The sequence below is a fragment of the Condylura cristata genome, unplaced genomic scaffold (genome assembly GCF_000260355.1).
Source record: "Condylura cristata isolate star-nosed mole 26May11 unplaced genomic scaffold, ConCri1.0 scaffold00001, whole genome shotgun sequence".
In the NCBI taxonomy this organism is placed as follows: domain Eukaryota; kingdom Metazoa; phylum Chordata; class Mammalia; order Eulipotyphla; family Talpidae; genus Condylura; species Condylura cristata.
The window spans coordinates 46,066,344-46,090,297 of record NW_004567102.1 but is presented as its reverse complement, the minus strand read 5'-3'; the positions used below and the strand labels follow the sequence as shown (position 1 = coordinate 46,090,297).

The 23,954-nt window shown below is 32.4% G+C and overlaps 1 protein-coding gene across 1 annotated transcript in view; it reads left to right on the top strand.

Moving 5' to 3' along the window:
* Positions 1–23,954, top strand: part of ASCC3 (activating signal cointegrator 1 complex subunit 3) — a 232,059-nt gene that overhangs the window by 104,084 nt on the left and 104,021 nt on the right. Inside the window, exons 15-20 of the mRNA XM_004673727.2 lie at positions 11,036–11,227; positions 11,541–11,765; positions 16,988–17,107; positions 19,308–19,472; positions 21,627–21,713; positions 22,549–22,725. Of these exons, the coding sequence (XP_004673784.1) occupies positions 11,036–11,227; positions 11,541–11,765; positions 16,988–17,107; positions 19,308–19,472; positions 21,627–21,713; positions 22,549–22,725 (966 nt within the window). The remainder of the gene's footprint in view (positions 1–11,035; positions 11,228–11,540; positions 11,766–16,987; positions 17,108–19,307; positions 19,473–21,626; positions 21,714–22,548; positions 22,726–23,954) is intronic.

Genomic DNA, 23,954 nt, shown 5'->3' with positions numbered 1-23,954 from the left:
TAAGTAGGCAAACTACTGCCTGAGAGCCAAATGTGACACCTGTTTTATAATTAAAGTTTTATTCAAAAACAATCCTCTTCCTTTATTATAGTTCCATTGATTGCACTGCAGTGTAGAAATGAATAGTTGCTACAGAGACTATGTCATCCACAGATTGGAAATATCCTCTGTCCCTTTGTAGAAAAAGTTTGTTCTTGTTTAAGACTACAAATAAATTTTCAAATAAAACCATCTAAATGATAGTTACTTCAAAATAGTTCATGTGCATATCATATAGCTGATATTTAGTGATCACTGCTGGCTCTTAGATATTGTGCTGTGCACTTTCACATATTGCATTGTATATTTCACCATTTTATATTGATAATTAAAATTCTTAATGTGATGTTCTGGTGCCCGTTGTTTCAAATGTCAGATTCTCCTCCAATTTAAAATTCCAGTGTCTATTCATTTTTTTTTCCATTTCATATCATCATTTTCTACTATATTACTTACACCGCTGTAGTTTTTTGGTATTTATTAGTTATCTGTGAGTCTTTAAAAAGTTAGGTTGGTATTCATATGTCTTGTTTCATTTCTTTTAAAATACAAAGCAACTCTGTTGTGTTTAAAAGCCAAGTCTTGAGAGCCACCTTGTGGCTTTCTGGTTACTTCGTACTTCTCAATTCTGAAAAAACAATTGCTATTCTAAATAATGCAAGTTATCATTTAAGTGCTATAATAATAGTATTTGACATCAAGAATTTTCTAACGCTAGGCTTTGTTTTCATTGCTTTATCTAACTCATTCAGTCCTCAACTACCTGTGATGTATTGGCACTATTATTACCCTTGGCACTATTATTACCCTTGATATGGCATATGTGTAAATAATATAATTTGAAGTATTCTAAAGCATCTATAAATAGTTCTTACTGAAATATTTTCAAATAATGTTTAATTAAGACAGTGTCACCAAAAACAAATTCATAGATTACTATTTGCAAAAAAAAAAAAGACAAGTTTTAATACACTAGGTAGTTTTGGAAGTCTAGTCATTTTAAGTCTCTCTTTTTTTTTTTATTATACTTGATTTTTATCCTGACCAACTATTATTACTGGATGTTTTGAACAAGAATGAACTCTATAAATACTAATAATTTCATATTTTCAAGGAACATTGTCCTGTTCACCATTATATTTCTAGCCTTTCATATATTGATAGTTAGATACCACAAAATCACCATTTTTTTTTCCTTTTGTACCTCTGAGACAAACAATGTAATGAATGTTCTCACTTTCATTATCTCATTTCATCTGCAGGCTATTCTGTCCATTATAGAAACTTCCCCATATAGATAAGGAAACTGAGACTGAGAGAACAATTTTCCCATAGTCATTCAGGTAGCAAGTAGTAGAGCCATGATTTGCATCAAGTCTCCCCTTTTCACTGCCCTCTATCTTTCTTATTCAAAAGCCAAAGTAAACCTGATATGTTACCTTATAAGCTTGTAGGACTCTTGAGTCTAATTTAAAGTAAAATGGGAGAATATTTCTTTAGTCTATCATATACTTCATTTCTCTAAAGAAAGCATAAAATTAATTGGCCTTTCTACAGTGGATATTACTTTATTTAAAAAGATATGATAATCTTCTGAATATTGAAACTCCAAATTTTGGATTATTTTTCTATTGCTAGTGTGTTTCTTATTTCTTGAAGTGCCTTTTGAATAACTTGAATGATATTAACATTCTAGTAATTCTAAGGAAGCCATTACCATGATGATAGGAGATATTTCTTCCCATGTTTTTGAAAAATGAGAAATTAAGTACCCAAAACATTAAAATAAAATTAGAAGGTAAATTTCCTATGGTAGCACATAGAAATTTAGCCTTATGACTCCTATTAATGGAAATACAGCCAAATTCCTACTGTGCCATAGTGATACTTCACCCCTAAGTGTTCGTGTATCCATCTTAATTCCTGACCTACCAAGTATGATTTTTAAAAGCATTTCTTCACAGTTTTATTCAACACATTATAACTTTATTTATATAAATAATAAAATTAGATTAAGGAAATGTTTCTTTCTCTTCTGTGTATATGTGTGTAAGCAAGTGTATAAATAACTAGGCTTTTCTGTGACTTAGCCATAGCTCCAAATGAGTTCTTTTTTTCCTAGTTAGTAGCAGTTACACTTCAGGATTCATTTCATCACTCCCTTCTTTAATAGCAGACTCTCCCCGTATATGAAAAACCAACTGTATTTCCAACTTTTCTATGAAACAAAAAAATAGGTAAAGTAATGTATCACAGAGTAGCTTAACCTGTAGAGATAAAGACTAGGTTTCCTCCCTAAGAAGGGAATCTCTCCTGAATTCCAAATAAAACCCTAACAATAGCACATTAACAAAAAGCTGCAGTTGTGATACCTCTAAAAATCATGTGGACTTATTTTTGAAATTTACTTCCTCTTCTATGAAAAGGAATAATGAGATCAATAACATCTCTAGTAGTTCACTATGAGAACAACAGGAATGACATACAGAATTATTTTGGAAAGTGACAAATAAATTCTAAAACTTAACTTGTATTATATATCTACTATATGCAATTTTTACTATACCCAAATTTTAAAATGGTGAGAGGACATTCTGAGCAACATGGATAAATTTCCCTTTTTCATATTCCATATCATTACTTTTTGCCTTATCCCACAAAGAGACTCTGTTAAGAAACCACTATTTTCTGTACATAGAACAACTCAGTGAATAGTAGCAGTTTACAGTATAGAAGTATATCATTAGGGATGCAGATATTCTTATTAAACCATTGCATTTAGTTATGATTTTAAGTTGAATTAATATATCATTTAGAATCTCTAGTTTCTTTTTTCTATGATGCCAGTCTAATAAATTCCTTTCTATAGCCAGAATTTTTAATAGGGTTTAAAAAAATTCTAGTATTCAAACTCACCCCTGTACTTTATTTCTCTAGGTGTTGGTTTGGTTCAGTCCTTATATATATTAGTGATTCTAAGAATTTTTTCTTTAGATAGAAATGGTGGATCATGCAGCAAATTTCATGAATGCAGCTATTTAAAATATCTATTTATAAAATCAGGACATTAGTAAAAATTCACTAATAAAATACATCCTTGTGGTATCCTTAAAGCCTCATTTTATGGCTTTATTATTAATCTAGATCTACCAACCTTAGGAACAGTGGGTTTTCCCTTTCTTCTTGGTTTCTTTGGCTGGTTAAATTGGCATGAGACTGATTAAGAGGAAAAAAATAGTTTAATTTTGTATGTAAGTGCCCACAAAGTTACTCAAGCAGGCAGCTTTTATATCATTCAGACAAGAATTGACAAGAAGATAGAGTTTGGACTTGGAGAAGTAGATTGGTGATGTAACATGGTTTGTTTATACAGGATACAAAGATCCCTTGTGTCTCTCTGATAGAGGGAATATACCTTTCAAATGAAGAATTTATCTCCTCTCATGGACACAAAGGAGGGTCAAGGTGTCCTTCTTGCACCTGCTATTTTATTAAAATAACGCTTTAATTCAAACTAATCAGTGTTCCACAGTGGTCTATTTCAGGGTGGCCTGTTTTGCTTATTAACCATTCTTGTTTTCATAGCTCAACCTTTCCCCAATTTTAAGGAATTTGTTTTTAAGTTACAAATACTTAGTATCAATAGCTTGTTTTCTTTCTAAGCAGTTTTTCAGTGTCTATATGGCAAAAAAAAAAATTCATTCTTGGATTTTGAGATGTGTTTTTGAAACAGCACAAATTTCTTCTAATAATTTTTATATCTTATTAAGGAGCCATGCTGTTTTCAAAAATGTTGGTTAATTGGTATACTATTGTTGTTTTATTGGAAAAACTTTAGTAAGGAAGCATTCCAAGGATATCCAGATTCAATTAGTAAGACTATTAATCCCTGGAAATGTAGATGGATATCAGTTTTGAAATATTAATTTATCTATAATTTACATACAAAAGGAAAATGAATAGTATCTAGAAAATACAAAATAGTACCTAAAAAGGTAGATACATTCTTTTGGAGGTAGAAGTAATATGATGACATTACAAAGGGTAAGGGTTTGGGAGGTCTTCATGGGAAATAGCACCACGTAACATAATGACAGGAATTGAAATGCAGTAAAAGCATGAGATGCAATATCCTGTCTTGGATAAGGTTTAGTAGCAGGTGGCATTGCCTGATGGACTGCCTCTTAAAGGAGCAGGGGTTTTTGCAAATGATGAGAACATAATTCCCTAGGAATGGTGACAGGGAGAGAGACAATATGTATCACCATTTGAAAGGGGTGCATGATGGAGTCATTAGAGGAGAACCAAATTTCAACTAAGGCAAGATTGAGAGAAGAGAGTGATAGAGCTTGCTGATCAATGACTGGTAGTTCCAGAGAGTAGAAAGAAGAGTTGCATTGCCTATGAAGGAGAAAGCAAGAGTAAAGAATAGAGTCAGAAGCAAAAAAAAAAAAAAAAAAGTACCATGTATTATGGAGATAAGAATATAATAGGTCATTGGTTACCTATTACCAATGTGTCCCTATGCCAGATACCAGACTCAAATCTCTGTAACTTAGAATTTTTGACATGATTTTCAGAAATTCTGATCATAGCTGGATTTAGTTTAGGTAGCAACAGACCGCTATTGGAACTTATCCTAAGAACAGGAACAGGAGGAGTGATGATTTTTTTCTGAAAGCTTCATGGAGAAGGCTTTAGACCTAATCTTGAAGAATTCTAAGATTTAATTTTTAGGTACAGAAGAATGGCAGGCCTTGGATCTCTTGGCACAGACATCAGAGGAAGAATTTCAGGTATCTCAGTGATGAAGGTGTAAAGTAGAATAAAAGCTTTTTAAAAGAAAGAGTAAGAAAAAAACCTAGGGATGAAGAGAATATTGTATTCCTTAGATCTGGCCAATTTCTTTGTGAAAAGAGAAGTCAGTTATTGGTTTATGCTCCAAACAATATAAGAAGATCCCCTATTTCATGTTGTATATTTTGTTAAAGCATTTAACAGTCTTCTATGAACATTGAATGACAAAAATAACATCCGGGAGAGCTGTGGTAACAACACCTGAACATATGATTTTCACCTTTCCCTTTATTAATGTTGTGAATTACACTGATCCATTTTCAGGTGTTCAGCTATCCTTGTGTCCCTGGAATATATTCCACTTGCTCATGGTGCATGATTCTTTTAATATTGATAAATTGTTGAACTTTGCTAAGATTTTGTGAGCATTTTTTACATCCATGTTTGTTAGGGATATGTGTGGGATGTGTGTGTGTTGTTTTTTTATATAACAGTGATGTTGATCCTTGCAAAGTATGATTTATTAGAACTCACTAGTGGAACCGTCTAGTCTTGGGCTTTTAGGGAGAGGCTAATTATTGTTTCTGTTTTGCTAGTAGTTGGTCTGTTCAGGTTTTGTATTTCTTCCTGACTCAATCTTGGTAGGGTGCGTGTGTGTGTGTGTGTGTGTGTGTGTGTGTGTGTGTGTGTGTGTGTAAGAATTTGTACATTTCTTCATGGTATGCATAAAAGATAGGCGAAGTCATGAAAGGACTGTTTGCTTTCAGTGGAGGGAAAGAATGTAGCCACATCTTTGTACTGATGGATTATTTTTGCAATTGGCTATTCTACTTTAATTTTCCTGATTATAAAGCACTATATAGGAAGTTCACTTGTGAAAAGTAGGTATAGGAAATCAGAGGAAACTAAGCTTAAACAATTCTCATATTACACATGACTCCTTGAACCTTTTCACAGCTGGTGTACTTTTATACTGAATTTCCATGTATAGAAAAACACTATTCGGTAAGTATAGTAATAGATCTTGAATGGTGTCCTTGAATAGCTCTTTGGCTATTCAGAGGATAATATAGCATGGACTCCAAGTAGAATTAGGTGAAAAGCAGTGATTGTTCTGATACTTCAGAAAGCAGCAGGCATCTTGTAGTAAACAAGTTTATCTCTGTAACTCATGCCTGTAAGCATCTTTTATCCATTCACTTTACCAAGTGAAACTCGTGTTAAATGTTCTTATAGTTCTTTCAACAGAAGATTTTGTACAGCATCCATTGTATGATTGCATACGTGTTTAGTGTGAACCAATTGGATCATGTCATACACAACTTCATGTATCTTGTTTTGTTTTGACTTCAGCAATACCTCATGGAGATTTTTCCACTCTAATTCATTCAACAGTGTGAGCATCATCATAATTCTTTTACCCAGTCCCATCTTGATGGATATTTTTGTTGTTTCCAATTATTTTTTATTGTTAACAGTGCTGCAGTAAAAGCTCTTGTTCATTCTCTCAGCGGTTATAATGATGTCCAGTGGGCATATTTCTAGCAGTGGAATTTATCCATCAACAAGGTACATACATTTACAGTTTTGGTGAGTGGTCCTGAATTGCCCACTAAGAGATTGCTCAATTTACATTTCATCAGTAGTAATTTCTTCCCACATAACTTTGCCAGCAATAGACAGTGTCAAAGTTTTTAAGTTAATGACAGATTAATATACCAAATAGTACTTCATTATTAGGACTGAGTATTTCCGTATTAACCATTTCAGTTTCTTTTTCTATAAGTTGTTTATTCCTGTCATGGCCCATAATGTATTAAATTACACGTACTCTGTACGTGTAAAAATGCCTGTTTTTCTAGTTAATCCTTTGTTTTTAATTTGTTTATGAGTATCTTTACCAGTAAAAATTTTTTTCAATTTTTCATAGTCTTAAGACTTTATCTTGTTTATAACATTCTCCCATGATTGCCGCTAGTGTACCCAAGGCCAGAATAAACGCAACACAATCCTAACTCTTTCCCTACCTTCATATCTCACTCAACCTCTGTCTAGCTATGGACTTCATGTGATCTATCTAATCTCTGACTCCATCTTCTCACTTGGATTGTTGTTTCAAGCACCTCATCCAACCACTAGTCTTGGCACAACTAGGAAGTTGTGGCTTTAAAACTTCAATTGGCCACTTTTTGCCTATTAGGAACCCCAATCTTCCTTTCCAACTTCATTTTCTGCATTTGTCCCCCACCTGAACATAATGCTTTTCAGACACACTACTCTTTCACTAGGAATAGCTCAAATACTTCTCCTGCTCCCGCCACCTCCCATTTAGCAGTCTATCACTTGTCCTTCAAGACCTACATTTCACATTTTCTGTAAAGACTTCTTTGATAAGATGAGCACATCAATGATTCATGCTTTTAGTAAAGCGTAGCAAGCATAAGATATGTAAAAGGTAACCTGTCAGTATATTTAATAGAAAACATTTGTGTATGGGTCTGTCCTTCTCTCCAGTTTGCAGGTTATGCAAAGCTCAGATGGTGTTTTAAATTCCTTTGTTGTTTTCCTTGGATTTAGCACATGATATAAATAGATGTTTCTTATATAAATGGCCTTCATTTTGGCTCTTTACAATGAATTCTCAGTCACTGTCATGTTTTATAAATTTGTTAGCAAAAACTTTTCTTAGGAATGTAAATAAGTTAGTACAGTAATAAATGTGAAGTGCTTAGCACTAAATAGTCTGTTGAGTTGAAATTGTATGGTGGCACTGTACATAGGTGGGAAAAAATAACACTCCACTCAACTTCCTGTAAGGAACAGTGGTCTTTAATTTTTTGTGTGTGCATCAGAGTAACCTGAGGGGATAATTAGAAATATAAATCCAAGAACATGAAAAGATGGTTCATATCATTAACCGTAAAGGAAATGTAACTAAAATCACAGTGAAGTACCCCGTGCATTTATTACAATGGCTAAAGTAAAATATAATGACCATCTCAAGTGCTAACTGGCATGGAAAATACCTGGAACTCTGATATATTGCTAACGTAAATGCAGTTTGGGACAGTCCCCCTGGAAATGGCTTTGTAGTTTCCATAAAATTAAACATACATTTGCCATATGATGCAGTGACCCCATATTTGCTATCTATTTTGGAAAAATTAAAATATATTTATACATACATACACACAAGCTGTACATTCATGATTGTGCAGACTGGAAACAGCCCAAACATCCTTCAGTCTAATTGAATTAGCATGTATTCTTACCCATGCTATAGAATACTGCTCAGCAGTACAAAGTAACAAGTTGTTATATAACAATTTGGATGAACCTAAAAGACATCAAACTGGATGAAATAGACTAGCCCCAATAGTTTATTATTTGATTCAATTCATAAAATCACTTTCAAAGTGATAACACTGTGGGGATAGAAAACAGATCATTGGTTACCAGGGTTTGTAGATAAGAAGTTTTAACTAGAAAGAAATATAAGGGAATTTTTTAGGGTGAAGGAACTGTTTTTGTATCCTTATTGTGGTAGTGGCTACACATATAGAACAAATAATAACATGGATAGAACTGTACACCCAAAAGGAAAAACAACCCACTTTGCCATATGATATTATTTAAAATAAGGTTGGGGGAGGCCAACTCCCTAGGCCACTTCCCCAGTGATTTTTGTTTGTTTGTACTGTGAGCCAGATCAAGCCACGGATTCATATTCAAAGATAGTTAAGAATGAACAGCAGAAAGTGAACAATTTCATTATAAACCAATAAAAATGCTGCACAAAGTGTCTCCCTGGTGGCCAAGGGTTAAGTCTCAGCGCTGTCACCCCTGTGGCCTAAGTTCAATCCCTGGCCAGGGAGATAACCCACTTATGTGCAGCAGACCTCTCCTGTCTCACCCACTGCTCCCTTTATCAGTGTATTTCAGAAGCTCTGCCAGTCCTGATCCCCACTTTGTCTCTAGTGAATCCTCTCTCCCCTACACCTCTGGCCTGCACTCCAGTTCTTCTACACAAAAAGATTAAAACAAAACTGCACAGAATTTAAGTAAGAATAGAGACAAGAGAGAAACAACTCATGTCTCTTAATTCCCCTCAGAGACCAGACAGATGCATCCACATAGTCACCCCCAGAGCTACTTATACCCTCCTGGAGGTGCCATCTGTACTCCAGGACCCACCTGCTGCATTGTAAGAATACTCACCACAGCTACGTATTCCCCTACCCACCTTCTTTCCTTTGTTATTGATGTTCCAGCAGGTCCTTCTTCAACTGCAGTTTGACTAACCAATCTACATTTATAAAACCACATCAGAAGCTCACAGCATATTCACCTGCAAGAAAGGCTGTAGAAAGTCTCCAGGCTGTTAGTTTTCTCTGTTAGTTCTGAGTTTATGCTCATAAATATTGGATTAAAAACTGGAGTAAAGTGTTTCTCTTCTCTTGATCCTTGGCCCATGAATGAACTGTTATATCCTAGCAAGTACTCTGAAGTTGACTTTGTCCCCAAGTTCTCTCATATTCATAGCAGTTGTTTAGCTTAATATGCCTGGTAATGGAAATTAAGTACCTTTATGAAATGTGTAGGGATCTGCCTGAAAACCTTTGAATTATCTTGTCAATTCTATCTTGAGTTGGTGCAATGTAATGAACAAGAATACAGGTTTTAGCATTAAAAGATGATTGACAGTTGTAGTAGCTCTTATCCGAAAGTTGAGGCAAGTGAAATTCAGGACATTTGTAAAGGAGTTAATACTGGTCTTGAGTGCCCTGCCATCAGAGATCACCAGGCACACCTGTAATGAATGCAGTTGGGAGTATTGGCTAATTGTAGTAAGGGAGCGTGTGTGTGCTGCAGAGAACATTGGGCATCTCAGTAGTTAATCATCATATGTTTGCACAAAATGATTTTTTAACAAACTTACCACACTTCACAAAAAAAAAAGAAGAAGAATATACTCATAAACTTAAAGAAGATAGTATTATGAGTATTTTGTTTGTGAGAAAGGCTCAAAATGTGTCCGTTGTTATTTACTCACTGGCCACTAGATGGTGCGGTTTGTTAATGTATTGCCTCAACAATTTCCTGGTGAGCTCTTTTCTTGGCTAATTATTACCAGTTTAGAAGTTTAAGACTTTAAGTGACCTTAGAGATAACCAGTGTGACAACATCTGTACCAAAATCTCAGACCCCTGATATCTCCCTGGCAATGTGTAGTGCCCCTTACAGAAAAGGTATGGAAAACTGTTTCAAAAGAAACTTAAAAGATGAAATTTTTACAGCAATAATCAAAAAACACAGGATGTGATGCTTGAACAGAAGCTTTCACTATATAAATACTTTTCTATGATAATATAAATTTTATTGTTGCAGAAAAAAATTTCTCCCTTGCATAGGCTTGAGCAAAGTTGATCCTGCCTACTGCTGTAGCATTTAACACGTATTGCAGCTAAGTTAACCAAACCCTACTTCTAAACTCAGATCAGGTGAAGGTCGCCAGATACCAGAAGTGAAATTCAGGACGTTTGTAAAGGAGTTAAGAGCAGTGTTTAATGCCCTGCCATCAAAGGTCATCAGGCACACCTGTAGTGAACGCAGTTGGGAGTATTGGCTAATTGTAATAAGGAAGTGTGTGTTCGCTAGGGATGTCATTGGACATCTCAGTAGGAGGGTGAGAGTCTCAGGCAAGACCCTAGTCAAAGTAGATGTGGATTGTCAGAAAAGGGACTTAGGAAAAAAGTTATCCTTGTTTGTTAAGTTATGTACTATGAGGGTGGTTTGTGTGGGATTCTGCTTTCTAAGAATTCTGGCCTTTAGAGTGAACGAGTTGATGCCACAGAGATTTATGCTTTTTGAAATAGCAGTTTTGAAATGGTAGGAGGCAGCCTGGTTGATCCTAAGAATGTGACAACTGAGTAAAATGGACTTCTTTTAACTTCATCCCTTTTTTTTTTTTTTTTTTTTGCATCCTGATTGGGCTACTTATGTTTTAAGATAGATGCTATATAATCTTTTACAATTTTGTTTAGAACATTATAAAGACCTTAAGATGCTTAAAAATAACTTCATGCAAAAAAAAATAACTTCATGCTGCTTTCTTTGATAAACTGACTGAACAGAGACACTAAATAACAATTATTTTTAAATGCTGTTACTTTTTCTGTTTTGTTGTTATCTGCTCTAGGTGCAAAAATCAAGAAATAAGCAAGTAAGAGAATTATTCCCAGATGGCTTTAGTATTCATCATGCAGGAATGCTTCGGCAGGACAGAAATTTGGTTGAAAATTTGTTTTCTAATGGGCATATAAAAGTCCTTGTCTGTACAGCTACGTTAGCCTGGGGTGTCAATCTTCCTGCTCATGCTGTTATTATTAAGGTAAGAGCTGACCTTCCTATGTTCATGAATTTGTGTATGTCTTAAAACAAACCTGTGAAATTGATGTATTTAGAAATCTATTGTAATGTGGCAGTTTCATTGACTTTTAATGTTATTTATAGAAGAGCAGAATTATTTTCTCCAAAAGAATCTAACTTATGTTGTGGAAAATTAACTCTGTCACAGATGATGAAAGGATTAGTTAAAGTACACTTTGGATACCTTACCATATTTGCCTAATTTCAGCATTCAGCTCATCAGGATTACATTTGTGTTTGTTTATGTAAATTTTTATTAACATTTCCTCATCTAGGGAACACAAATCTATGCCGCAAAGAGAGGTTCCTTTGTTGACCTTGGAATTTTAGATGTCATGCAGATATTTGGTCGAGCTGGAAGACCACAATTTGACACATTTGGAGAAGGAATCATCATAACAACACATGATAAGCTCAGCCATTACCTCACTTTGCTCACTCAACAAAATCCAATTGAGAGTCAGTTTCTGGAAAGCCTTGCAGATAACCTAAATGCAGAGGTAAGAACAACTAAATAAAAAGGTTGTAATGGAATCATTAGCTTCAAGAATGACCAATAAAGGTTGGATTGATTGCTATTTTGTAGTATTTAGGAATACAGCTTATGCCTTACATATTCATAAGACACAAGATTGAATGGCAGTATTATTGATTTGTTCAGAACTCTCTAGAATGTAAATAATAACTAATAAAAATGATACTAAAAATAATAAGTTTTAAATTACGAGTTTTTATTTATAGGACAGAAACTAAAGAAAGCTATACAAAGCAAGGAAGCAACAGCACTTGACTAAGTTTTTACACAGTATTTTATAAAGTTTTGTAAGGCTTATAAAACTCCATTAGGTCATTTGATTTTTATTATATAAAATGATTGCTTAAATTGAGCAGGGATAACATAATTTGTTTCATGTGTACATGTGCATTTTGTATTAAGACTTAAATAGCAAATTCTGAAAGCCTAGGTAACATCTTAACCTGTAAAAAAAGCTTAATGTTCTTTTATTCAAGATTCTGTGTGTCAGACATTCAAGTGAGGTTTCACTGTTTTCATGATACTTTTAATTATTCTCACAGTCAACACTTTACTACTTTTTTTTTAACCTTTAAAAGGTTTTTGAAGGACAGTGGGGTGAAAATATGAGATGGATTAATAAACAGACTACTAACCGGATACTATATCCTATATCAGATTTCTCTATTTAGTTCTTTCTATTAAGTAGTGTGTAGTCCACAGGGGAGAAAAGTGTGCAGGAGCACAGTGCAGTAATGTTGGAAAGTATTAAATTCCATGGAAGCTGTCAGTAAAAGAAAAAAAATACTTTCAGATATCAGGCTTTGTTCATGAAGGTGGTGAAATTGATCTGGGTTCCAAAGGACAGATAAAATTTGGGAGACCGGTTGGAAGTTAGAAAAAAAATATGAAAGACACTTGCCTTTAACCATAATACAAGAAAATTAATATTAATAAATAAGTTTCGATCACAAAAAGATATTTTAAATTCAGTCTGCATTGCCTACGATTACTGCATGGTTAGGTATGGATGGGTCACCATCCAATGATAGAAAAACCTGTTACAGCATAATAGTAATCCTAACTGTACTGTAAAAGCCAGAGACTCTGATGGGTACTTCTTGTATGTTCCCTCACCCCTTAACATTCCTGCTAAGTAGAAATTATTGTTCTCACAGAGATATATAGCTGGTATAGAGGTCATTCAACTATTCATTTTGAAACTAGGTCTGTTTAACTCCAAAGTTAGTCTTTTCATTATAGCCTAGATTGTTATCTTATAAATTAAAGGTGAATATGTTAAATGGAAGTCATGAAATACTTGATTTATAGATCCAGGATTTTTCATGCAGTTTTTCTGGAAAAGCATATCAAGGAAGACTATATAATTTATAAGCCAAGAATAGCTGTCCTTGATAGATTTTGTAAATAGTAAACACAAAATGACAAGGTAGAAAACACAGGTAAATGAAGTACTGCTTTTATCCTTTATGAACTTTCTTACTTAGGGACAGATTAACATCAGTGAAAATATTTGGTCCATTTCCGAGAAATTAAAAGTAAATTACAATCTATTGATTCACTTCATAATATTTATATAGGATATATCATTTTCAGAAAGACCAGCTAATAACTCTAACCATAATTCTATTTAATGCCTTATGACAGTAAATAATGAAACATATACCTTGAAATTTTTAGCAAGTATATTAAAGGATAGCCATTGCTAAAATGTCTTTTTTATATTTGGTGCACTGGAATAATTCTCAGTTAAAAAAAGTTTTCTTGTTAAGGAAACAAATGCCCTTAAATTGTAGTAAGTAGGAAATTAAATTGATAAACTGTGGAAACCTGGTGAAAATTACTTTATGAAGAATGTATATTGTTCTTAAGATAATGGACTTTTAAGTGTTGTAGTGGTCAACTGCTAATGTTGCATCTGCTAATGCCTTTCATAACATTATAATCAGTTCTCATCATTATGTTAGAGAAAGTATTACATTGAATAATAATTTAATGCAAGCATTTTAATGAGGCATCTTTGTTCATTGATGCCTGATGGTGCTTAGTCTCTAAATCTATTGTCAAAAATCACAAGACCTAGCCCTGTACAACATAATTTTGCACTGAAAGGTAACTGGAGCATGTTATTTAAATTTCTTCAACAGGCATTCTAGGTATCTACTTTGTACCAGACTTCCATAGTCCATACTTTAAAATATGTTAACCTATCTGTAATTGTATATTCACTCCTTATTTTGAGTCCTTCTCTCTCTGCAAGTAGTGCTACAAACACCTCCTCCTTGTATTCAAGGCCTCCACAGTCTGACCAACCTTCACACTTTGGGTTCAAGTTATTGTCTAACATAGGTTTTCTGTTCTAACCAGGTTTTTTTCTCACTGCATTTCAAGTCTCAAATTTTTATCTATAAAATAGAGATAAGCTCACTGGTTGTTACAAAAATTTAGCAAAGATCTATCTCAAGTTGGTGTTCAGTGAAATATTGTATTGCTTTCCATTATCTCATAATCCCCTTGATACTCAGCCCAATTTATATTTAATGCCTGCACACAGATTTCAGTTGAACAAATAAGTGGTGAGCAATTAAGGTAACTTTAAAGAGTAAAGTTTGACTAGCTAAAGTTAAATATAAAGTGATATTTTGAGTCCCAATTCTAAATTCCTAAATACCCCAAATTTGAGGTGTATCCCTCCCTCCCCCCACAATCTGTTACTCAGGAGAACACAAAGCTCTGTTGTAGCATATTTTTATGGCACTTTTATTAGACTCACATATTAGAAGTTCTTTAAAAGCTTTTTGGAATATGAATTTACTGCTTGGCACTGTGGATGGTGGGTTCATTTCTGTCATCTTAGGTACATGTATCTTAAAAGACTAGGAAACTTCTTGAGACCTGAGACTGTGCTCTGTTTGTCACATATTCATTATCTTTTCATTGTATATGACATGAAGTAATATATTCTGCATTTCTTTATGATTACTGTGAAAAATGGATAAATTTTAAAAAGATAATTGAAAAATACATTTTATAAAATATTCCTATACTAAGTAACCACTAGATGACAGCAAGTATTTACAAGTAAATCTTTATTTTTATCACTAGGTGGCATTCAAGTATTAATTTCAAATATGATGTAATATTATAATTGACTTTCATTTTTCTGGGTCATCTGTTTCTTTTTGGTGGATTTGTAGTATTTAATCCAATCTTTGTTACCTACTTCCACCTTTAATCTTATTAACAAAAAGTGATTATTAATGTTAATTTACTGTGTCTTATTTTGCAAATAATAGTAAACCTGTTTCATCCTTTAAAAAAATTTCTACTCTTAGGAGTTGTATGATATTATTTAGAAATATCTGTAGGTCACAAGGAAATAAACAGTTTGACTGCCAAATAATGGAACCACAAGCTAGATACCCTATCAGATTTTTGGCCATATTGCAAACTAATTTCTTCACCTCGGCAGACTAAAAAATGTGTAATTGTAGCTCAATTTATGTCTTGTTGGTCTGCATTTTGTAGAAAATCTCACAGTTCACATTTTAGAACATGTATTATTCATGTATTTTATGGATGGTTTAGTCATTCTTAAATAATGTTGGTGTACATTTTTTTCCAGTTCTGTGTAGATACATTGATATGACAACATGCAAGGTTATACGAACTGATACATGTATATACTGTAAAATATTTATCACAATAAAGTTAGTAAATACATCCTTCACTTCACATAATGACTATTTTTTGTTGTTATGATGAGACATTAAGGCTCTCTTCATACCATAGCTTTCAAGAAAATAATAAAGGGTTAAGTAAAGTCACCGTGCTAGATATTAGGTCCCCAGAAATTGTTTCCCTAATATTGAAAGTTGGTGCCCATTAACCACCATCTTCCCACTTCCTCTACCTCTCAACCCCTGGCAGCCATTCTACTTTGTTTCTGAGTTGATGGTTCAATTTCCACATATAAGGGAGCTCTTATAGATGTCTTTCTCACTCTTACTTGTTGCAACTTGATGTTAATTTATATGTAAATAGTCACTCTGTCTCACCTTTTTTTGCCTTTTGATCATTTTTAATGACAAATATTAATGATGTATTATAATGACATTTATATATTAACTATTTCTTCTTAACTAACTAAAGATAGCTGAGCAGTATCATATTTATTTTACAAACCTGCTTATACAGAATTAAGAATTAAAACAGAAATAAAACAAATATAAAGTCTTTTCCTTGATATTCAGCATTAAACTGAGAGGGTTTGCTTTGCCTTTTTTTTTATTTTCTCCTAAAATGTAAAAATTTACATAGGGAACAACTGCCCTTCTTTGATTAAAGTATTAAGAACTTAAAAAAAATAATTACACATTCCCAAAAAATTACACAATTAATTCACAACTCGAATGAACTTTTAAACTAAACACTTTAAGTAAGAGCAAAATGACTGCTGGAGACTAGTGGCCAAGAAAATTTATCTTTTAGAAAACTTTTCACTGAGATTCTTTCTTAGGGCCATAGAAATTTCTAACAATCCTTGACCTTTTATTTTACTCCACTTATATACTATTGTTACAATAGTTACAATCCTTAACCTTTATTTTACTCAACTTACACAACTATTGTTGTGTTTTAAATTATTTCTTTTGTGTGCATATTGTATATTTATACTGGCAGTCATACATAAGGTTTATATTTAGAGGTAAAAAAATATGTGATGCCCTCGTGGTTTAGTATTGACTATACATAGAATCACAAAGAGGTGTATTACTTGAGGTTTACATAGTTTTGATTCTAGTGCATTTACCCTAATATTTTCAGTAATTTGTTCACATAAAATGAAACCAAAAGAAAGAGGAAACAAGGAAAATTAATGAATAACAGAGATTTTTTAACACTGTGTGAAATTAAAGCCTATTTAGATTTTAAAAAAGAAAAAGCATATACCATAATATAATTAAGTTCAGTTTGGGAAGATAGTATTTCTAATAAATGAGACAGGATTTTTAATTAATTGGAGAAATCTTGTGTCTAGTAATTGTGCTTACCTTCTTTTCCGTACAGCATCATGTTGTATATTTTAATCTTAACTTTTGATGGGATGGTCTTTCATTTAATAACTATATTTGATTTTAGTGCATTACTTTTATTTTTTTTGTTTGTTTGTTTGTTTTTTTACAGATTGCTCTGGGAACAGTTACTAATGTAGAAGAAGCAGTGAAGTGGATAAGTTACACTTATCTTTATGTCCGGATGAGAGCAAATCCATTAGTATATGGCATCAGTCACAAGGCTTATCAGGTAGGAAACTCATTTATTTAAAAAAAAAAAAAAAAACTTTTTGGTTGTGATTTTGTGACCCTTTCATAATGAAGATAAATATTTGCTATTCCTGCCTCATCTCAAAAAAGTTAGGGACCTGGAAGAAAAACAAAGCTTTAATCTTTTTTAGAAAAATTATTTCATTCTAATTGTATCTTTTCCAAAAAACAGTAATAAATCAACCCTCGTAATATTATCACTTTATTATTCAAGTACCTTTTTATTTGATATTAAGATATTTTGCTGTAAACTTTCAAAAACTGATAAAGACAGTAACGGAATAAACAGATTTGAGAAGATTTATAGACTACTTTTAATAAGAGACTTGTTTTATGCAGTGTGATCTTATTATCAAATCACCCCTAATTCCTTATTTTTAAATTAAAGGAATAGCATGGATGAGTTATTAATTTAACCGCTTGAGGCTGCACACACTTCTACTTTATACACAGACTGAAAATCAGATGCATGTAGTAGCAGCTGTGCAAATGAATTTATAGTTGTGTGTTCCATGAGGTTTATAGGTTCTGTGATTTTTTGTCTTTTCCTTGGAACTTTGTTTTATACCATGTAAAAGATTCCTAATTACAGATACAATAAGTTGTTGTCTAATGAAAACATTGTTTTTCTACCATAATTTAGATATTCACTAGCATTAAGTCAAATTATGAGCAGAATTATATAGTTAGTCCCTTCATTACTGATAACTTTGTTTTTATATATACTTCATTGTGTCACCAAATAGTGGTCTTTTTTTTTTTTTTTTTTTGGTCTGAAGCTATTAATCTGGATTCATAAAGTGTTTATACTTAGGTTTATGCTAGATAGTATTCATCTACCTCTCTTCTGCTGAGTTTAAATTTGTGCTAATCTTAGTATCTTCTTTTGGAGCCAAATTGCTGTCATTTGTAAAATGTGGGTGCATTAGAATCATGTAAGTTTTACAGAATTTCATACATGCTTTTCTCCTTACAAATATGGGATTTGTGAACTAGTCAGTGACACTATGAAATATTCTCAAGTGGTAAAGCAAAACAAAACATGTGTTTTCGCAGGCTAAGCCAACTCAAATCTTGGGACAAGGTAAACATATCAATTGATTTTTAAGGACTCAGTTAATATCAAAAGTCATTTTTGTTTAATTTTCTAAGGTAAAGAAAGTGATTTTTTTCTTCTTAGATACATAGTTTTGTTGCCTTAACTGTTCAGAGACTCTTACTTTTTTTTTTCACTTGTTTTTTACTAAATTATTCAGTATGAGTCTGTAGCCACAAAACTCAGAAGACATAACGCAATGTTGTCCTTTGATGTATTTAATGGCTTAGTAATTATGTAATTAATAGGATGTTTTAATAAGAGGAAACTGATAACATAATTATAACTCTTGTAACAAATATTTTAGACTTTGTATTTGCTAATGATTCATAACTCCCATCTTACATTCCATAGTTGATTTGTCTTTGCCTCATTATTTAACTTTATTTTAAATATTTTAAATGTATTTTAGTTATATAAACTGCCATAAAAATGTAACTTAAAATAATGGTAGGGGCATTAACTTATGAATCGATTTCTAATGTATTTCTAATGTATTTTATACTCCCTCCTCTACCCTTAAAAGTTATATTTTACTTTATTGCTCATTAGCAAAAAGTGTTCTCCAGGACATGGCATATGACATGTATGTATACATATATATAATTACATTTGTTTATGCAGTCATCACAGTAATGGAGATATTTGTTAATATCTTATGTTAATGCCCTTTCTGTGTAGAAAAAGCCTCATATAATAGGTTCAGAGTTATTCAGAAATTCATTGTAAACTTTATTTTACTGTGTGATTCTGTCATTTTTGGCAAAGAGGATTTCCCATCAGCAGTTATGAAAACTGTTGAATAGTAAACCATACTTTTGAAAAGAAAATTTTGCATTTTGTATAGCTTTACTTTGATAAAGGAATTTTATTTTTTCTTTAAAAAATGGATAATGTTGAAATCTACTTTAATGTTTTTAAATCTTTATTTTAGTGTGGGAGGGCAGAAGATACTGATTCCAGTCTTTATAATCTTAAAGACTATTTAAGACCAGATAAAAATTTTTGATCCCCATAAGTAAGTATACCTTTACAAATGATGAGTGCTAAAGAAATAAGCAAGTGATTATATTTTCTTTCCTAGATGGACCCAACATTAGCAAAGCATCGAGAACAGTTGGTTATTGAGGTTGGACGAAAATTAGACAAAGCTCGGATGATTCGTTTTGAGGAGAGAACTGGATATTTTTCCTCAACCGATTTGGGTAGAACTGCCAGCCATTATTATATTAAATACAACACCATTGAGGTATTATACTTAGTAGAACTAATATAATAATAATATATTTCCTAGATGTAAGTACTTTCTAGACTTCAAAATACAGCATTAATGCAGAATAACAAAGTTATTAATAGAGCAAAATGCATTTAACTTGCGTGAACTCAGTAGCATACACTCTTTAAAGATATGAAAGATATAAGACTTTGCATATTAAGGACCCTTTTGCCATCTGTTTCATGAGTATATCCCAAGTAGGAGATACACCCAAGTCTAAAACAGTTGAACTTGTTGGTGAGACCTATGAAAGGAATACCTGAATGTTTTGAAGTGGGAAGTGATGCTTTAAAGATATCCTCAATGAAAAGTTAAAAATTACTGAGTAATGAGAAACACTAGTAAGATGAATTATAAAAACCAATAAAATTAGCACTCAGCCTAGTTGTACTTTTTGGGGAATTTAAGAGATTTGCAAAGTTAACTTTGACTATAACTATAGTGTTCCTTTTTGCCTCTTAACATCATTTTATGCATGAGTGAGTGCCACTATGACTTTTACATTTTAGGTGACATTTTCATGGCTTCATGTGTGGTTTATATACGTATGTATGTAATTAAATGGAAAAACTTAATTCTAATTACTTATGAGGAGAGGACTTAATTGAAGAAGATAGGTAATATGAATTTTTACTTTTATAGAAAGTATGGATTTTTTCAATCTATTCATTTCTAAATTTTGTAACTAAAACTGTTTTTAAAATGGAAAAGTAATGAAAATCATTAAGATGAAATTTCTTCAGAAATCTTAAACCTAGACAATATGAAATCTGTGTTTTATATCTTTAACATGGACTTACATATAGGTGGTTTTTAAAAATACTTTTCTGTGCATACTGGCTTTTACTTATCTTTTGCAAAATAAACCTTATATTTGCATAGCAGTTTAGGCTTCTTCAAAGTCTTTTTCATCTATTGGATTAAGTTTTCTTTTAAATTGTACTTTTTTTGAGGCAATGTTGGTGTACAACACTGAGTGTGACACAGAGATGTAGGGTCACACCTCTTCAGATGTATGTTACATACCACACTCACCAGCAATGTACCCACAGTTCCCCACATTAGTCCATGGGGGTGACGCACCCCTAGGCTACCCTTCCAACCACCCTTTCTGGTAGTGTCAGTTCTCTTTTTTTTTTTTTCAAAGATTTAATTCATTTTAAAAAAAGATATATTTTGTATTTGCACACACGAACTGGGGTGTATGCCAGAGCTGCAGTGGGTGAAGGGTGAAGTTGACAGGATTCACCAGACAGAGTAGGGAGCAGAACAGGCAGATGTATTGAAATACACTGCTGAAAGGAGCATTGGGCAAGACAGGAGATGTCTGCCACACCATGAGGTCAGCTCCCTGGCCTGGATCAAATTAGTGCTGCAGTAACTGCCAATAGTGTCATAGTACTGAAGCTTAACCCCTTGAACCACCAGGGAGGCCCCACTGGTAGCATAAATTCTACAGTCATATTTTCAGGGTTTCTTTATATTCATCAACATGAATGAAATCCTCAAGTACTTGTCTTTATCTGACTTATCTCACTTAACATAACCTTCAGAGTCTTTGAACATATATATCCTCACAACTGTGATCTCATGGTTCCTTGACCCAAAGCATTTTTCCTAGTTGTCTAGTGCTTCTGTTATCTACTCTCCCAGTTTCCTCACTAGTCATATTATGATTTCTTTGGCAGAATCTTCAGGTTACATATTTTTAGGTGTTCCTCTCTGACTGTTATGATTTATGATTAGCTGATAGTTGATGGATAGTGCAGACTTCCATGTCCCTTTGCTAAAAATGAGCAAAAACTAGAAAGTTATGCTGAATATTTTGAAAAATATCTAAGGTTAAGTTTTATTAACTGATCTTGTTGATCTTTTTTTGCTTCAAAGGTCTTCACTGGCTAGTTATGTTTTGGGAAGATTTTCAAGTGTTTGATAAATTTTGATGTTTATAAAACAATTTAATGACTTATGTATATGAAGAATTGATTTGGAATAGTATGTCACAAATAAAACTTCGTTGTCTGATGCTCAAATGTTCTTTAAGAATATGTGATTTATAATCATGTCTTTAATTTAAAATATTTCACTGGACTTTTATTTCAATCAACTATAACACTTACTTTGTAGACCTTCAATGAACTATTTGATGCTCACAAAACAGAGAGTGATATTCTTGCTATAGTCTCCAAAGCTGAAGAATTTGATCAAATTAAGGTATGATCACTTAAAGTTTGAGTCAAATGTATGTAAAATATATCAATATATGCCTTCCTTCAATTATATCTAATTAATTGTATTCCTGATAGAATATAAGCTATATGGCATTTTACATTTATTATATCTTCATTTATCAACAGTATCTATTATCCTAAATTATTATGACATATCTGACATAATTCTTTTACTCGACTGCAAATCAAACAATTGAAATAGGTTTTCCAACAATGAAAAGTATTAAAGAATGTAGTATGCGGTACTATGAGGTTTGCTGAAGAAAATATAAAGGACATGCATGATTCAAACTTACATATGAATATTTCTGTGCCCATGTTATAATTTAATCTTATTAACAGTGGAAACTTTAATACTTTGAATCCTAGTACTTCATAGCATTAAGCTATGAATGTGTTATGCCATATAAAGTGATATGACTATAATGAATGCATTTGAAGATAATTCAAGTTTGCCCTAATCCATTTGGGCAGAGGTTTTACTCTGGTCAAATAAAAAATGAAATCTCATCATCTGAAAGATGGTGAGGTCAGAAGATTTAATTTTTGTGGTATATCAAATTTTTATATGTCAATGGCAACTTTAATATTGTGATGAATAAAAAATGTAATTTTATCAGCTTCAAGATAGTCTCTTCTTGTATTTTTATTAGCTACCTGTGTGGGGGTAAATATTACTGTTTAGTATTACAAAAAGAAAATGGCGAGTCATAATAAATTGGAAACTTTTTTAAAGCATGCAACGTAGTTTTAACTTCAATATGAAAAATTTCTATAAATCAGCTTTAATAATCCTATAAAAACATTGATTCTTCCAGGTCAGAGAAGAGGAAATAGAGGAGTTAGATACCTTATTAAACAATTTCTGTGAGCTCTCAGCTCCTGGAGGTGTTGAGAACAGCTATGGGAAAATAAATATCCTACTACAAACTTACATCAGTCGAGGAGAGATGGACAGTTTCTCCCTTATATCAGATTCTGCATATGTTGCACAGGTAGGTCAATGCTCTCTTCCTGTATTCCTTCTTTATTTTTAGCAATAAAATTTTTTTTCTTTATTTTTATGCTGTGAACATAATGTATTATAACATACTACCAAATTATCCTTGTGTTTTAGACTAGTTCTGTTTAACTTGTGCATCTTTTATCATCTCTAAATCAGAATCACATGAGTAATTGGTTGGATTTATTGGTTGATTTGGTGCATCTTGATATTCCTATTGCTTGCATTTTAGCATTTTGAAAAATCAGTATCTGGTTTTTTTCTTGCTTCAAAATGATAAAGTTCATTTATTTTACTTGTAAAGAGCAGTGAGACAAAAATGTGTTTAAAAAGACTGGAACCTTTTGTAGCTTTCTCCAAATGTTAAAAGTTAAACAAAAAGAAATTGACTTTAAATAAGGGTTAATAAATATATCCCATACCATATACTCAGTGTGGTAAGTCTATGGGAAAACAAAATCTTTTTTCCCTACTATTGATACTTAAAAATTAAAGACTAAAAGAAAACTATTTCCTTACTTTCATATCACTTAATATATACTTTAAAAAAAAAGTCTACACTGTTTTAATATTTATGTTTATGAGTTCATACGCTCATATGAAGTAATAAAGGTATATTTGTTGTTTTTGAGGACTTAGAGGCATGTATCTTTCAAATGAGTCTTCTTGTACAGACATACTTTTAAAACATACTCATCAAAAATACTTTTTTCATTATTTTTGTTGAGTAATACCTCTAAGTTAAGAAATAAAAGCTTGCTTTTAAGTATAGGAACTCATAGACAAAGTATTTTATGTGTGTGATTTTTGTTCAAAGACTTCATAGGAAAAGTATGTTGTGTTAAATGAATTATTAACAGCCATGATTACCCAAATAACTGTACACACAAAATGTTTACAAACATGGACCAAGATCTATTGGCAAACAAATTGAATGAATGTGGTAATTTAATCAAAGTAACCAAGATACCAGTGACAATTTCATGTTCTATACAAAGTAAATGTGGACATGGTAAAAATCTTTTTCCCATTTTGAACACATTTCTCCTATAGAAATAATATATATTCTCCAAACACGATAGCTCCTATAGGAGCCACTGTTTCTAACTTGTGTTTTAACTTGTTTTTCTAGAAATAAATAAACAAGTTGCTTTACAATATTAAAATTTATGGTTTCTTCATGTTTGGTGCTCATAAAGCCACTCAGGAGATTAAGGTTAC